At 51.4% G+C, this 17,920-nt stretch overlaps 1 protein-coding gene across 2 annotated transcripts in view; it reads right to left on the bottom strand.

Annotated features, from left to right (window-relative positions):
• Nucleotides 1-17,629, bottom strand: part of NOL4L (nucleolar protein 4 like) — a gene marked incomplete at its 5' end in the record, with an annotated part of 145,986 nt that extends 128,357 nt beyond the window's left edge. For both annotated transcript variants that reach the window (XM_081867679.1, XM_081867680.1), the window contains one exon: nucleotides 17,258-17,629. In XM_081867679.1, coding sequence (XP_081723805.1) covers nucleotides 17,258-17,629 — 372 coding nt within the window. The remainder of the gene's footprint in view (nucleotides 1-17,257) is intronic.
• Between the last annotated feature and the right edge of the window lie 291 nt (nucleotides 17,630-17,920).

Raw genomic sequence — 17,920 nt, 5'->3', positions numbered from 1 at the left:
GAGAGGCAGAAAGGGGCAGCTGCATGTGTGTGCATGCAAAGTAGGGGGAGAGGAGGACCCCAAAAGAGGTGCTTTCTGGGAAGATGCAAGCAGCACCCCTTGCCTGCTAGGACCAGAGGAGAATCAATAATGCAGTGTTGCTCCTCGCCGGGTATCTGGAACGAGGCCTCCTGCCGCTGCCAGCCAATGGCCTATCTGTTTACCTTGGAAGAGGCAGCCCACGCAGGAGAGAGAAGCAATTAAAGGGCAGCTTTGATTGGGACGGCTCTGAGCTTTCTTAAGTGCCTGAAAAGCAGGAGGGGGAGAGATCCTGGCCTGATCCTTTCACCCGCCTCCTCTGCACATCACTGTGGTTTTTTCCCCTGGTGCAGCAGAAGCAGTGTTTAAAGGATGCGCTTCCTCTGTGTCCAGCTCGGAGGAAGGACCCGGTTGCTAAGAGACAGGGCTGTGCATCCCAGCCCACACTGACCTTTAATACCCGCCGCAAGCTCCAGGGCTTCTGCCGGAGCAGAGAAATACTTGCGCAGGTAAAGAGCCGGGAGACCAAAGGATGGTTCAGCTAGGCGGCTGGCAAAAATCCCCGATGCAAAGCTGTGCACTTCCGGCGAGGGAAGCTGTCCCATGGGTCTTGGGAGAAGAGGAGGTGGAAATAATAAAAGGGCCTTAAAAGCATTTCTGCACAAAGGGAGAGCTTGCGGGGGGGGGGGGGAGAGGCAGCCTCGCCGCAGAGCATCGGGGTGGGGGGTGCAGAATGGCACTGCTGCCCATCCCTGGCATCTAAGCAACAAAGGGAGCGATGCTCACAGCATCAGAGGAGGAGGTGGAGGAGAGAGGGAGGCCGCAGGGAAGCTAGACAAAGGAAGCAGTGAGCAGGCAGGCTTGGTTTTAGGGCAGAATCCAAACCCCGTGGCTTCTTTGCATAGCAGTGGTCCAATCTGGGGCAGGTGGGCTGGATGGAGAAGGAGCGAGCTTGTTTACTGCTGCTCCGGAGGGCAGGACCCAAACAGCTGGGTTCAGGAAAGGCGATTCTGACTGAACGTCAGGAAGAACTTTCACTGAAAAGGAAGGCGAGGGACCCTCCTTCGTTAGAGGTTTCTGAACAGAGGTTGTGTGGCCATTCTGTTCGGGGTTCTCTAGCTGCGACTCCTCCATCACGGGGGATAGATTGATTTAATTCAATTTATTAGACTGGTTTGAAAACCACAGGGTGGTTCGCAGCAAGATTCCTCCGCCACCTTAGAACAAGGAAGCTGGTGCCAACCCAAAAACACAAGGGCCTGCTGAATCATTGAGTCCAGTATCCTGTTCTCACAGTGGCCGACCAGAAACTCCAGTGGGGAGCCCACACACAGGAGAAGAGTGTAGCAGCTGCAGTCTTCTGATTCCCAGCCACTGGCATTGAGAGAAGCACTGCCTGCCGCCATAAAAGCAGAAGACAGTAGCCACTGCTTACTGCCTTAGCCCCCCCCCCAAGTCCTCTTTTAGAGCCACCCCAGACATTTTGCTGCCTGAAGCAACCGGCCGAGCCGCTTCTTTTTCAAGCAGAAGGAAAAAGGAGAAGGGAAGGACAAGACACCGGAGTGGGGTCTCTTCCTACGATCTCTCCTCTCCCGGATTCACGCAGAGACCTGAGCTGTGCTCCGGCTGAAATCATCATTAGGATGTCAAGACAGAAGTCTATTGTGCATCAGCCTCTAGAATCTGGTATGCGCTGCTTTCCTAGTCAACACACATCAGAAAGAGTCACAACAGACAGCAAGCGCAAGGGTAATGTGGGGAGAGGAGCCTTTGCCTGCAAAGGATGGCTTCGCAATTGGCACTCCTGGCTCTTTTACTGCGGTGGGGAGAAAGATGACGAGGGGTTTTAATAAACCATGATGGGTGAGAGGAAACAAGCAGAGAAGAGATTTCACTTTACAGATGCAAAGACCTGGGCGCGTCGGCTCAAAGCGACAGGCAGGTTCTTACGGCAACAGCCCGGAAGCACATCTTCATACGTGGTTTGGGTCTCCCTTCTCCCCAACCAGGTACCCCTCCAGACTACAAATGCTGGCAGCTGATGATGGGAGTTGTCCAAAACATCTGGAAGGGCAACTGGTTGGGGAGAAGTCTGGTGCAAATAATTTGGAGTTTTTATTATGCATTTTCTGTTTTTATCTTGTACTTCTGTGTTGCAAACAGGCCTGAGGTCTATGGATGAAGGGCGGTATACAGATATAATGGAATGATTTATTTTTGCTTTGTTTTTTACTATGGTTTTATGTTTATCAATCTCAAATGGCTTGGCGACTCTTAGGTTTAGACAACTAATCCAGAATGCAGCAGCTTGACTGGTGACTGGGAGCAGCTGCTGGGACCATATAACCGGTCCTGAAGGATCTTCACTGGCTCCCAGTACATTTCCGAGCACAATTCAAAGTGTTGGCGATGATCTTTAAAGCCCTAAATGGCCTTTGCCCAGGATACCTGAAGGAGCGTCTCCACCCCTGTTGTTCAGCCCGGACACTGAGGTCCAGCTCTGATGGCATTCTGGTGGTTCCCTCACTGTGAGAAGTGAGGTTACAGGGAACCAGGCACAGGGCCTTCTCGGTAGTGGCACGCTTCCAGTGAGACGCCCTCCCATCAGATGTCAAGGAGATCAACAACTACACAACTTTTAGAAGACATCTGAAGGCAGCCCTACATTGGGAAGTTTTTAATGTTTGACATTTTACTGTGTTTTTATATGTGCTGTAGCCACCCAGAGTGTCTGGGGAAACCCAGCCAGATGGGTGGCATATAAATAGTAAAATTAGTAGCAGTAGTAATTGGGCTTAGTGATGTATGGAAGTGAGAGCTGGACCATAAAGAAGGCTGACCGCCGAAGAATTGATGCTTTTGAATTATGGTGCTGGAGGAGACTCTTGAGAGTCCCATGGACTGCAAGAAGCTCAAACTTCTCCATTCTGAAGGAAATCAGTCCTGAGTGCTCACTGGAAGGACCGATCCTGAAGCTGAGGCTCCAAGACTTTGGCCACCTCATGAGAAGACTCCCTGGAAAAGACCCTGATGTTGGGAAAGATGGAGGGCACAAGGAGAAGGGGACAACAGAGGACGAGATGGTGGGACAGTGTTCTGGAAGCTACCAGCATGAGTTTGACCAAACTGCGGGAGGCAGTGGAAGACAGGAGTGCCTGGCGTGCTCTGGTCCATGGGGTCACAAAGAGTCGGACACGACTAAATGACTAAACAACAACAACAAGTAATTGGGCTTGCTGCTGTGGTGTAACGATTGGAGTGTTGGATTGTGTGACCTGGGAGACCAGAGTTCAAATCCACGCTCAGCCAAGAAGCTCATTGGTGACCTTTGACCAGTGACCGCCTTTCAGTCTAACCTACATTACAGGATTGGGAAACACGCACTCAGAGTGAACGCCTATTAAGGAAATATTCGGTAAGGAGGCAGGGAAACCCCAAGTGCTAGAAACTCATCACCTAATGTTCATTCGCTCGGACCAGGAACAATGGATGCATCTTAGTTTCCACCTTCGTGTGAACCTTGCGTGTGAACCTCCCCCTGGTGCAGATTTGGACTGGCGGTTAAGTTTGACCATGCATGAGGAATCCTTATGTTCCGATAATCAGGGAAAGGGCATTTCATATCCTTAACACCAGCCATCTCCCCGCAACAACACAACACTTTCACCAGGGGCAGACTTTGGTAATCTGTCGCAATACGGAGAGCCCAAAATTTGGCGTCCCCAAATGGATCTTATCAATGCGCTGCGCGGAAAAAGTATTTCAACTGTCTTGAATCTTCCAACATTCAGCATTCCTGGACGTCCACAAGTTCTCATGCTATCCCCACGTCATGCATAATTTCACAGGCTTCTGTCATGTCAGCTCTTACGTGCAAATAATCGAGGAAAGGCCATTTTATCTCCTTCATTCCACCCACCCTGCCTGTGTGGCTTCTACCGAGCTAATTGCAAAAATAGCACAGCGAAGATCTCTCTCGATCTCTCTCCCGGACACGTGGGAGTTCGCCTTCCATGCGGGGCTCTTGTCTCAAGAGAAGGACGGGGCAGACACAGGAACCACGAGAGAAGGCTGAAGAAACACCTGACAGACTTCTGAAATGCTGAAACCGCTTTGTGCACATTATCTAGGCCAGGGGTTGGCGAGGTTTACCTCGCCTGGGCTGGTTCACTCCAGCGGAGATCGCTCCATGGGACGGATCGTGTCTGTGCAGACGCGATTTCCGGCGCCGCGGAAGCAAGTCCCCGCTCTGCGTTGCACCTGTTTAGCGCAGCGCACGGGGACTTGCCGAGTGGGTGGATCGGGGGCCGCTTAAACGACCCCCGTGGGCCGCTTGTGGCCCATGGTCCGAAGGTTGCCGACCCTGATCTAGGCTATGCTTGCAAGAACCTTAAAAAAATAAATAAATTCATTTTTCATTTTCATTCATTACATACGTCTCAAATTCTTAACGTTTACTATATATTCTTCCCTCCCTCCCCTCCAAGACTTCCCCCAACTTGCGTTTCTGGTTTGTTTCTCTTTCCACCTGCTTTGCTATCTCTCAACAGAAAAGGTTATTAATAACATAACGTCAAACCTAAAAATAAAATTAAATACTGATTTTACTTCTTCATCTTTGGTCTCCCATTCCAAAAGGAACCTTGTAAGGTAAGCCAAAGTTTATCATCCCCGCTTTGCAGATGGGAGCCAAATGACGCCCAGTTATTCTGACTGGGATCGCTCAGCCAATACAGCATGAGACTCTTGATCCCATGAGTTCAAGCCCCAAAATGAGCAAAAGATCCCTGCATTGCAGGGGCTGGACTAGATGACCTTTGGGGTACCCCTTCCAACTCCATGAGAGGCAAGATCCATTTCTCGCCCCTTACAACAGGGAAGACTTCACCAACCCTGTGCCTTCCAGACGCTTTGAGCCACTTGCTATTTATTTTATTTCCTGTATTCTGTTTAAATCTCCCCGACAAAGGAGCTTGGAGTAGAAAGCAAGGGATAATTTAAATTAAAATTGGAATTAAAAACTTATCAAAAATGATTCCAATGCAGATAAAAAACTTCTGGGAAATGATATATAATGAGTTGAAAAAGATGTTGAAATATACATTTCTAAAAAAAACAGAAGCATTTTTACTTGGTTTTATAGGTGAGGATATTAATAGAGAGGATGTAAAAAAAAATTTAATGCAACAACAGCGGCAAGAGTATTGTTGGCTCAGAAATGGAAGCAAGAAGAAATACCGACGAAAGGAAAATGGCAGACAAAGTTAATGGACTACGCAGAATTTGATAAAATGACAGGAAGGATTCGAAACCTGCGGGACCAGAGATTTACAAAAGACTGGAAGAAATATACGAATTATTTGAAGAGCAACTGTAATCAACTATGCTAGTAGGACTACAAATACCATCTTTGTCAGGAGATCCCTTCTACAGGTACGGGGTCTTGAGAGTGATGGCCCCTACTTTTGGCAATCCCCTCCTTCTGAATATTAGAAAGGCACCGTCTCTGCGGCAGAAGACTTTTTCTTTCTTTCTTTCTTTATAATTTTTTATTAGTTTTTCAACAATAATTAAACATACTTTTACATCTTATACAATTTCTTTTTACTTCCATCAATCACATCTGAAAATTTCCCCATCTGTTTACTTAATTTGCATTTCTTATTTTCACTATTACATTTAAATCTCATAACTAATATCTCTCTTCTTTCCAATATTTCATATATTTCTCCTTACAAAACTTCTTGCAGAACGCCCTCTCCTGCAGACTGCAATGGTCAGCTGGGTATATAAGGTGTGAGGTGATATTGCAGATGAGACTACAATTCCCATCAGCCACAGCCAGCATAAATACATACAAACGTAAGAAAACCCTGCTGGATCTAATGCTCTTTTAAAGCCATCTAGGTTGGTGGCCATTACTGTGGCAGGGAGTTCCACAGTTTAACAAAGCACTGCGTGGAGGACTTCTGTCCCCGATCTTCCAACATTCAAAGGTGTCTCTCCGTTCAGCCTTCCTGCAACCTGGTACCCTCCTGAGTTCCCAATTCTTATCAGTCCTAGCCACTGTGGCCATTAAGCAACCTGGAGAGCACTCGGTTGGGAAAGGCTGCCCCATGAGGTCTAGCAACTTGATTTCTCTCAAAAACGAGCAAAGTTCTTAGGACACAAAACCCTACAGGACAACTACAAGAGCGCAGAAGACAGAGAGTCGGTCTACGGAGGTCACAAGATGAAAAGAAATCTTAGTCAATTAATATTATCTTAACAAATTGAATTGATTGGATCTACATATATTTGCATATGAATAAAACACTGGCTCTGGAAGAAAGAAGCATTCCTTCTTTTGTTCCTTAGCAGATGCATGCAACATGTCACGGGAGGAACTATTGCTCACTGGGAGCAATAGAAGAAATCAGAATGCAGAAGAACTCAGGTTCAACCCTGGCACCCTCCATCTGTGCTGGCTGGAGCTGCTGGCAGTTGTAGTGCAAAATCTGGAGGGCACCAGGTTGGCAAAAGCTGGGCGAGATGGACAAAGCTCAGCTGGCATCTCTCAGGCAACTTCCAAGGCTTCGTAGCAGAAAAGGTATTCTCCTGGGTGAGAGAACCAGGGTGGTTTCCGCCCATGGATTTCAAGTACTCACATTGTAAGCAATTATAATTGCTTCTAAGAAGCCTGTTGCCTGAGCCATTGATTTTTGGAGCAATTAATCCACGAAATCCGCCTTTGCCAACCTGGTGTTGCCCCCAGGTGTTCTGAAGTGCACCTCCCATCCGCTCCTGACAGCACAGCCATTTGTGACCTTGTTGCAGAAATTGCAGGGGGGTGGACTACAGGACCTTTGGGGGGCCCTTATGACTCTACGATTCCATGAAAAGGGTAATACAGTTGTGGTGCTTTTTGATGGGGGCGGCAAGGGCAGAGCAAGTAGAGGCATGGCATCGGAAAACAGCAGCACAGCCACAAGACTCAATGGAAATGTAAAAAAGAAGGAACCTTTTACCACATGTGGTGGACAAGGTAAAAGACGTCTGGGAAAGGATTTATAATGAATTGAAAAAAGTGTTGAGAAACACATTTATTAAAAAAACAGAAGCCTTTTTACTTGGTATAGTGGAGTGAAATTCCCAAAGGATATTGCTTTTTTTCTGTATGCCACAACAGCTGCGAGAATATTGCTAGCAAAGAATTAGAAGAAACAAGATTTACCAACTATCGAAGAATGGCAGATGAAGATGATGGACTATATGGAACTTGCCGAACTGACCGGGAGACTCCGAGACCAGAGAGAAGAGACGGTGGAAGAAGATTGGAAGAAGTTAAGGAATATTTGAAAAAAAATATGTTAATATTTAAATCTTAGAATAGCTTTGGAAGTGGATATAGGTGGTAGGGTTAGAAGTAGAAGATAGTGTATTTTATAAGTGATAAAATGTGAAGTTTTTTATGGTTAAACTAAGTGTGAAGAAAAAAAAAGATGGTTAGAAATTTTGATATATGTAAACTGCTAAAGATGAAGTAAAATGAAAATCAGATAGGTGGGACTTGGGGAAGCCCACTTAACAATGTTTAGAAAAATAAGGTTATGACAAGACTTTGTTTGCATTGTTTGTCTTTTCTGTTTGTGTTTTTTATTTGTGTTATAAAATGAATAAAAAAATTTGGGGGGGAAAAAGACACAAAATAACATCCTCTTCCACCGCCTGAACCTCAATCTGTGCTTTGCCTTAATGTGGACTGGAATATTGTATTCCACCCCAGCAGATCCTTGTCAATGGGCTGGATTTGTCTTTGGGCCTTCAGCTGCTACTCCTGTTGCTGAAAAGAGGCGTGCAACTATCTTTTTAAAGTCCAATTTGTAGGGCAGGTGGGAGAGGATTCCAGCTCCCTGAACACCCCACCTTTCCTCAGCAAACACCCCACTGCAAAGTAACCACTGATAGGTTCAGGATGGAAATAGGAGCCTGAGAACCTACAAGGCATAATAGACTGCCTCTGACGCTGGAGGCTCTCTAAGGATGTATTTTTATTTTTATTTTTTTTAAAGATTTTTATTGATACAACAAGGAAAAAAAACCACAAATACCAAATTACACACAAGAATAACCATAGACACATAATTTTCTTAGCAAACAATAAAACATATATTGGTCTTAACACTAAAGACCCAACCTCCCGTCTATTCCATATTTCAATTTCATATTACTTATCGCCACTTTTATCATAATTAAACTTATCCTTAATAAATCTAATTTCTTATATCTACCTTGCAACTATTACTGAAGTTCCTTGAATGCTGCAACAGAATTTAAACTACTATATTTATTTTTCAGATATTCTTTGAAAACCTCCCATTTTGAAACAAATTCCTGTTTTGATTTATTATTTATTTTTTTCTGATAGACCATCTAATTCAGCATATTCTGTCAGCTTTTGGATCCAATCTTTTTATATGCGACGGCGGCAGCAAGAGTTTTGATCGCAGCAAAATGGAAGAGTAATGAAATCCCCTCTATACAAGATTGGATCTATACAAGAGGCTCTCTAAGGATGTAACCTGAGCCTAAGAACCTGCAAAGGGAGGTAGACTGCCTCTGGCGCTGGAGTTCCACCAGGACACCATATGACCCTGCTGGACCAGGCCGCTACCCTGTCCTCCCGGCACCCACCATGGGAAAGCAGCAAGCAGCATTTAAGCCCCAGAAGAACAGAAGGAGGGCCTCCTAGATTTTGCCAGATAGACTGCCTCTGTGCCTGGAGGCACAGACTGTGCGTAATTTAGGGATTCTTGCAGCTCCCAACTGACTTATAGTCTCCCCTTCTCCAGCCCCCCAAATGGATCTTTAGAATCATTGAGCTGGAAGGGACCCCAAGGGTCATCTAGTCCAACCCCCTGGAATGCAGGAATCTCAACTAGAGCATCCATGGCAGGTGACCATCCGTCAGCTGTCACTGAAAGCAAGAAGAGCCCGCCGGATCAGGCCGGCGGCCCATCCAGCTCAGCATCCCTGTTCATTTCTCTCTCTCTCTCTATATATATATAATTGATTTTTATTGAGTTTTCCATAATTATCAAGATCACATTTGTTACATACAACGACAACCTTAAATATTGCACCAACTTCCTTCCCTCCCTCTTTCTGACTTCCAAACATCTTTACTAAATTCTTAGGGTCTCCGGAATCGACGAGATGAACTGTTTCAAAAGGACTGGAGCAAATTTATATTTTATATGAAAGAAAAGTGTACACGTTTGAAAGCGTTTGTAGGTTTGAGCTGAAATGTTTTGCCTAGGACCCTCGTACCTAAGGGACCGTCTCTCCCGGTATGCCCCGCGGAGGGCCTTAAGGTCCATAAATAGCAACACCCTAGAGGTCCCAGGCCCCAAGCAAGTCAGATTAGCCTCAACCAGAGTCAGGGCCTTTTCAACACTGGCCCCAACTTGGTGGAACGCTCTGTCTCATGAGACCAGGGCCCTGCAGGATCTGATTTCTTTCCACAGGGTCTGTAATACAGAGTTGTTCCACCTGGCCTTTGGCTTGGAATCAATTTGATTCCCTCCCCTTCTTTCTTTTTTCCTTTCTCCTCCTGTGATGAGGCTGCATTTTAATGTTTTAATGTTTTAATGTTGTGTTTTAATCTTGTTTTTTAAGTTGTATTTCAATCAACTTGTTTTTATTATTAGTTAAAACAAAATAAAAAAATTCCTTCCAGTAGCACCTTAAAGACCAACTGAGTTAGTTCTAGGTATGAGCTTTCGTGTGCATGCACACTTCTTCAGATACACTGAAACAGAAGTCACCGGACCTTTCTATATAGTGAGAAGGTGGGGAGGGGTATTACTCAGAAGGGTGGTGGGAATGGGTGATTGGCAGATAGCTGCGATGAGCCTGTTGACGACTCTTAACGACTGCAATAGGTCTAACAGGAAAAAGCAAGGGGTGAGAAGGTGAAAAATGGCTTTGTCATGTATAATGAGATAAGAATCCAATGTCTTTATTCAAACCAGGTCTCTCCATAGTTTTAAGTTTGGTGATAAGTTGCAATTCAGCAGCTTCTCTTTCCAGTCTATTTCTGAAATTCCTTTGTAATAGAACAGCTACTTTGAGATCTTGTATAGAATGTCCTGGGAGATTGAAGTGTTCTCCTACTGGTTTTTCTGTCTTGTGGTTCCTGATGTCGGATTTATGTCCATTTATTCTTTGGCGTAAGGTCTGGCCTGTTTGTCCAATATAGAGAGCTGAAGGACACTGTTGGCATTTTATGGCATACACAATGTTATTATTAGTTGTTAGCCGCCCTGAGCCCGGTCTTGGCTGGGAAGGGCGGGGTATAAATTATTATTATTATTATTATGAATATAAGGACTTGGTTTACATATAAAGAGGCGAAATGTTAATAGGAAGTCAGAAACCAGTATCCCTGTTCTCGCAGTGTCCAACCTGATGCCTATTGTGGGAAACTCCCAAGCAGGATTCGAACACAAGACCCCTCCCTCTTCTTTCCAGCAACGGGCATGCAGAAGCATTGCTGACTCCATCTGTGACGAGAGGGCATAGCCACCCTGGCGAGTATCCATCAATAGCCTTGAGCCTCCGTGGCGTCCACAGAGAGCTCTGGAGGCAGGAAAACCAGAGCCAGCAACAAACAACAGGAACTCTTGAGCCCTGAAGTCCACGACGCCCGTCGTAAATCAAGGCCCATCTCGCAGCGCAGTTTTGACTCACCCCGAGAGTCTGTGCCGCAGCTGGCCAGAGATGCGAATCTCTCCCGCTGGGCTGGCCTGGGCTCTGTAATCATGACAAGCCAAAGACGAGACCCGACTGGCTGAAATACAGCATTGATCCGGCCAAACAGCACGGAGAACCCCATTAACAACAAAAAAAACCTAGGTGTGGTGCAGTGTCAAACTACGACCCAGGAGAGCAGGGTTCAAGCTCATTAGGTGAGCTCGGATGCTGTTCACCCCCTCCGAGCCCAGCCTACCTCTCAGGGTTGTTGTGGGGCTTGAACGGGAACCACCTCCACTGCCTGGGAGGAAAAGGCGCTAGATAGATGCAATAGTTGTAGTAGTAGTAGTAGTAGTAGTAGTAATAATAATAATAATAATAATAATAATAATAATAATAATAACAACAATTTTATTTATATCCCTCCCTCCCCAGCCGAAGCCGGGCTCAGAGCGGCTAACAACACTAAATCAGGCATAGGCAAGCTCCGGCCCTCCAGATGTTTGGGACTACAATTCCCATCATCCCTAGCTAACAGGACCAGCGGTCACGGGTGATGGGTATTGTAGTCCCCAAACATCTGGAGGGCCGGAGTTTGCCTGCAATAAAACAGACTCAAAGAACTCTAAAGCGGACGGGCACTTCAAGGATCATGTAGTCCAACCCCTCCTGAAACGCAGGAATCCCAACAGAAGCCTAAATGGAAGGACAGGGGGCCGAAAAGGAAGGCGGCCTTTTGCCACACAGCCAATGCCAAGCCCTAGCTGGGAGGGGCTGGTGCGTTTTTAGGACGGTCCAGAGGCTTCCCATGGACCTCTCTGCGCCAGTTACCAAGCCCACACCCTCCCTGGGGGGCTGGGGGGGGAGAGAGGGGAGAGCGAAGCCTCCAGCAGCCCAGGCCAGGCCTTTGTCTGGTGCTCTCACACGAGAAAGACCTTCGCCTGGAAAACTGACATGCAGGGAGTTTTTCAGTGCCAGACACAGGCCTGGCCGCCTGTCCCACCCCGGCTCTCCAAAAGCACGGCACCATCTGGTGCCTCCGTCCCTCTGCCAGGAGAGGGGGGGCGGCGGGAACAGCAGACAGCCTGCAGCAGCGTCCCAATCCACCTGAAGCCGATTAGGGCCGGGCTTGGAGAAGAGGGCAAGGGAAAAGTTAGGCCCAGCAAGCAAGAGCCCAGGACAATCTCCTCTGCCCAGCCGAGAGGAAGACTTGGAAGGAACCGAGGACGCACAGACGCTCTCTCTGCCGCAAGCAAGGCCAGAGCTGTCAAGAGGAGGCGAGATCTTAGAGATCTTATCCCTGCCGCCGGGATCCCTTGCACATTCTTCCGCTCCTCTGCTATCTCTTTGGACTTCAGATTTCTCCCCCTGGCAACCTGCAGACACTGAACAGGACCTCGCAGAGGGTCTCCTCCCTGCTCAGCGGACCCGCCTGGATTCCCAAACCCTTTGTCTGCAAAAGCCAAGGACGTTTTGGGGAATAGAGTGCCTCTCCTCCAAACACACACATGCACACACACAACCTGCAGTGGCAACAGTGGGAATGTGCCCCCCCCACTTCCAAAAAGCCCCTGGGATGGAGCAGGGGGTGGGAAGGAGAGGAACTGGCTGGGAAGCATTTGCCCTACTAATTGGAAGAGCTAATTGCCCCAGTTAGAAGCATCTCGGCAGCAGCGGGTTTTTTGCCCTGGCTAGCTGGCGGGGCCTCCTCTCCTCTCCCCTCCGCCCCTCACTCCCTCCCCCCCCCCCAGTGAGCAAAAGGCAAATGCGACGGCTGGAGCAACAGGTCAGCGAGTGGGGCGCCCCACGGCAACCACCCAGCAAGGTCACTGCACATTTTTGGCAGAGGAGGATGGGACAGGATGTAAGGAGACGCTGCTGACCGAGGAATGCTGCCTCCGCCGCCGCCGCCCCCCTCCCTAGCCAGGGAGAAAGAGGCAGACGTCTTAGTCAGAAACCCAAGCCTAGGAAGAGAAGCGCAATATTGAATATACTGCAAAGGAAAGGCGTTTGCCTGCCTGCAATTCCCCCCCAGTTCCAGGCCCAGGTGGAAAAGCGGAGGCGAGAGGCATTGCAAAAACAGCAGCACCCAGAAGCCACGGGGAGGGTGGCCCTTTTAGGGGAGAAAAAAGGAAGGAATAGTAATGGAATTACATAAGATCATAAGAAGAGCATGCAATATCAGGGCAAGGGGGTCCTGTCTAGCCCACCTCCGGCTCCCACTGTAGCCAATCAGACACCCTAAAGGAAAATAATCCACAAGAAGGTTTGGGGACAAAAGAAACTCTGCCCTCTTGCAGTTTCCACCAGCTGGTATTCAGAGGGCAGGGCACAGCCATCAATGGCCCTCTGCTCCATGCATTTCTCTAATGTTGGCTTTGTCGATCTACAGTACCTCCTCTCAAAATGCGCACATGCAAAGGGTGTTATCATAAAGGGTAAACACACTTCCTTCCAGGACTGTCTCATGCAGGTCCCATGAAGTCCACGCAGGGAAATGGCCATAGGGTTGGGAGGGCAGAAAACAGCCTCTGGAACGCTTCGTGCTTTGGGGGACGGGACCCAGAGGTGGGGGGCAGTTTAGGGGGCATTAAAGGTGCTGGAGTTGGAGGGGGCAGATCCAGCCCTTAGGCCACAACCCACTGGGACATCCTCCTATGCAAGCCTCCTCTGGAATAAACAGTGACTATGCCAAGAACCCTACTTTTCATCTCTTTGGGGGTTGTGCAGGAGAATGCAGGAATTATGCACTCCCCTAGTGTTTAAGAGGGTGGAACGGTGTTAGAAACTCAGACATATAAGCTAATCACCAAATGGCACCTTTAAACCTAGGCTACAGTGGCCACAACGGAATAACTAGGCACCATTCCCCCCCTTGCAACGAACATTATTATTATTATTATTATTATTATTATTATTATTATTATGCATTTCAGTTCTACACCACTTTACAGCTTAAAGAATAAAAATCTCAAAGCGGTTCACAACACATTGGCACATAAAATAAAACAATCCAGAATAAAATAAATTCAAGCTTCAAGGAGGATATTTCCGTTCCGTCTCTAAATGACAGTTTGCTTTCCCCATATTTATTTACCTACTTAATTCACAGAGCTGCCCTATAGTAGAAGTACTCTAGAAAGTCAGTGGGGTGTAGTAGGAGACCTGTGGGCACAGGGTGGTATACAAATTTAATAAAATAAAATAAAATAGTGGTTCAAGTGTTAGACTAGGACCAGACCTCAAATCCCCATTTAAGCTATGAAGCTCACTGGGTGACCTTGGGTCATAGCCTCTTAGCCTACCTCGCAAGGTTGTTGTAGGGGTTAACTGAGGGGGGTGAACCATGTACTCCTTGGAGAAAAAGGTGGACTATAATTGCAATACATAAGCCATTCTGCTTTACTTGCTTCAGAAAGCTATAGGGCCCAGTCAAATGGGGAGTTCATCTGCCAACCATCCAGAGCAGTGGCGTAGCGTGGGTTGTCAGCACCCGGGGCAAGGCAAGTAATTTGCACCCCCAACCCGTGGATTTGTGCCCCCTAACCCATGGATTTGCACCCCCTAACCCTAACCCCAAGATGTTGCGCCCGGTGCGGCCGGCCCCCCCTGCACCCCCCACGCTACGCCACTGATCCAGAGACTTCCCCAGGGTAGCAATTGGACCCATGCCAGTTGCCTAGAGTGCCTGGCTAATTTCTAACACTGGGGAGGAAGATGGTGGGGGCGCTCCTTGACTTTCCCTACTCATGCCCTGGTCTGTCCCAGGACAGTCCCACCAGGCAAGAGATGGCACTTCCTCTGCGCATGCAAACTATTTTATAATTGCATGCAAAAAAATAGCTACAGGTCCACTGACTAAGGTAAAGGCTAAACCAAAAGCAAACAAAAAGAGACACACACACAAATATTGGGAGAGGGGGAGTTGGGAGCCATGTGGCCAGCAGAAAAACTGGTCAGGTGGGTTTGAGGCAGATGGCAGAGGGGCTGGAGCCATTTTGGGCTCCCTTCTTCCCCAGCAGACATCAGTCCCGCTGCCGGCAGGTACTGCAATCTCTGGGGACTGAAGTGGAGCTTGTTGGGTCCCTCCTCTGAACCTCACGAGGCCAAGGTGTGGCTTGTTGATTTGGAGAAGCCATGGGGTGTGCAGTGGGTCCCGCAGGAAAGGGAAGCAAGTGTTGGGCCCAGAGGCTCACCCCCCCCCACACACACAGGATTTCCCTGGCTTCTGCTAGTCACTGTGCAAGGCAGACTCTGGAGGGCCCCAGGGTGTCCCAAACCACACAGCGACTGGTTAAGGGTATGTGTGTGAGAGAGAGAACTCACATGTGGGGAAGGAGGCAGCCCAGGCCCCGTGGGGCGCCCCCAAACAAGCACATCATTTGAGAAAAGCAGGATGCACAAACCAGAAAAGAGAAGCAGGGTTTCTGGTACTTTCAGTGGGTGTTTGCAACATTCGAGTCAGAATACCTCTCCAAATTTAGCTCCGGCACTAAAATCCACTAAAAATTGCTCTCTGCGTAAAGGGGGGGCAAGGGGAAAGAGAATGGCCGTCCTCCTCCCCCCATAACCAGGGAGGCCAGATGGGAGGCAAGCCGTGCCCCATTTCACACAGATGGGCTGCCCTCATGGCATCCTCCCCCCAGCCTGGAAAAGAAAAACCCCTCCTGTGCCCTCCTGATGGCAGCAGCAAGCCTGGAGAAGGAAGGAGGGGAAAATATTAAATAAATAAGTAATCCCTCCTCCTTCTCCTCCTCTGCTAGACACTTTTCTTCCCCGTGGAGAATATTCTCCCTGCCAGCCCTTGAGCTCAGCAGCAGCAGCAGAGCTAAGCTGGTGCCTCCTTGCTTGGGGAGGGGAGGGGGGCATTCGCGCACACAGAAGTGCACTTTTCCAGCAAGGCCACCTCCGAGCAATTGTCTGCCAGGCGCCCAATCTCCTGGGCAGATGGTGCAAGGGACGGGCTGGCTCGCCGGGGCGGGGTGGGGGGGGGAGAGAGACGCGAGCTGGAGAGAGAGAGAGAGAGAGCTGGGGGGGGAGCGAGAAAGAGAGAGAGCCCCCCCTCTATTTCCCAGCGTGCCCAAGCCCACCCTGGCACAGCCAGCTGAGCAGAGGGAGGGAGAATGGAGGGATGGATGGATGCGGACGGGCCGGGGGCGGCCCGGGGAGGGGACGGGCGCCGATGTCCAAATGCACGAGGCGGCTCCTGGCTGCCCCGCCCCGTCCGCGCACCCCGGCGGAAAGTTTAAATTGGGGGGTGCGCTTTGGAGGGGGGGGTGGAGAAAGCGCCCCGGCCTTCGCCAAGGGAACAATGCGGGCTCTGGGCGGGAGCGGCAGGGGGCCGGCTCGGCTGGCTGGCTGCGCCTTCCCGGGCCAGCAGCCTGCTGGGACGGAGGCGAGGCCGAGGGGGTGTGCGGAGGCCGGGCGGGCGGGCGGCGCGGCGTCCTGGGCCCGCCGGACAGGCGCGGAACAATGAGGGCGCCTCGGCGGGACAGGCGGCAAGCGGCGGCGGAGACCCCTGAGCGCAGCCGGCGCCGCGCAACGCAACCTGCCCGGTGCAGCCCCGGCCGCCCCCTCCCCTCGGGGGCAAAGGGGGAGGGGAGGGAGGGGCAAGGCTCCCCCCTCTCCCTCTCCTCCTCCCCGGGACAAGGCAGTCGAGGGGGAGCAGGTGGAGGGGCGCCCGGCCGGCCGGGAGGGGAAGGCACGGGCTGGGGGTCCCTTCCCCATCGCGCTTCTCCGCGCTCGCGCGCGCGCCTGCCGGGGGGAAGGGGGCGATTTGGCCCCCAATCCGTTGGCACGAGGAAGGCGGTGGAGGTGGGGGGGGTTGAAGCTGCAGCTGGCTGGGCCGGGAGGGGCGCGGGGAGAGAGGCTGCCCCGCGCAAAGGCGACCCCGCTCCCCGCCCCGCTCCGGCGCCTGCCGAGCTCGAGGAAGTGGGACATTTGGAGGAGGAGGAGGAGGAGGACGCGGGGGGGGGGTGGAAGGAGGAGGCGGGGCACCTCCCCCTCCCCAGCGTCTCCGCTCTCCCCCCCCCCAAAAAAAATGACCTCCCGGGGCGGGGAGGGAGGGAGAGAGAGAGAGGGGGGGGGAGGTCTTGGCAGCAGGGACTGTCCCGACCCCGTGGAGAAAAGCGCTGGAGATGCGAGAGCGCAGCCATGCCGCCGCCGCCCCCACTTTGCTCCCACCCCCAAATGACCTCCTGCTGTGCCAAGGGAGAGGGGAGGGCAGCGGGAGGGGGCGCGGCTGGAGGCGCGGGCATCTGTCTAGCTCCGGCGCGCCCTCTTGGCCATGCGGCACGGGACAGGGTGCGACGGGACGGGACGGGACAGGGCGGGGGGGGGTGGCGGGATAGGCTGGGCCGGGGCACCAACACACCCTCTTTCCCACCACACCCTCCGGGGCACTGCGGTGCCGACCCCCCCCCATCGCACCCACCCACCCACCCACCCGGGGAAACACAGACACGGCACATGGACGGACGCACAGAGAGGCTTGGGGCGCACTAACCGTTCCCGTCTTCACCGGCACATAGACCACCACTTGACCCATCTTCGCCGCCGCGGCCGGCGGCTCCCGAGCGCCGTTGCCCAGGCGGAAGCCCTTGGAGCGCACCCAGAACTGGAACTTGCCTTTCTCGCCTCCTCCGCCGCCGCCCCCTCCGCCGCCCGCGCCGGCTCCCCCCTGCAGCACCTCGGCGATGCGCTGGTACTTGCTCCGGGTCACCGTCTTGGTCTTGGCCGAGTCGCCGTAGGTGCGCAGGCACCAGTCCCGGAACTGCCGGCCCAGCTCGCTGTCCCCGGGCCGGCTGCCTCCGCCGCCGCTGGCCGAGCGCAGCAGGATTGGCGGCGGCGGCGGCGGCGGCTGGGTCGGCTTCGGCATCGCGGCGGCGGCGGCGGCGGAGCAGCCCCTGTCCCGGGCGGAGAGCGCGAGCGAGCGCCGAGCGCGGCGCCCTGCCTGGCGTGGCGTGGCCAAGGCGAGCGCGGAAGGAGGAGCCCCGAGGGCGGGCGGCGGGCGGGCGGGCGAGGCCGGCGCCGCGGCGGGCGGGCGGGCGGGCGGGACGGCCGGGGGCGGCGGCGCTGGGAAGGCACCGGCGAGCTGGGGCGGCAGCAGGCGCTGGCGTGGCGCGGCGGGCACCAGCTCGCCTGGCAGGCGGCGTCGGTGTCGGCGGCT

The sequence above is a fragment of the Podarcis erhardii genome (assembly GCF_964252035.2).
Source record: "Podarcis erhardii genome assembly, chromosome: 6".
Lineage (NCBI taxonomy): Eukaryota > Metazoa > Chordata > Lepidosauria > Squamata > Lacertidae > Podarcis > Podarcis erhardii.
The sequence above is the reverse complement of the archived record's forward strand: the minus strand, read 5'-3'. Positions and strand labels throughout refer to the sequence as shown.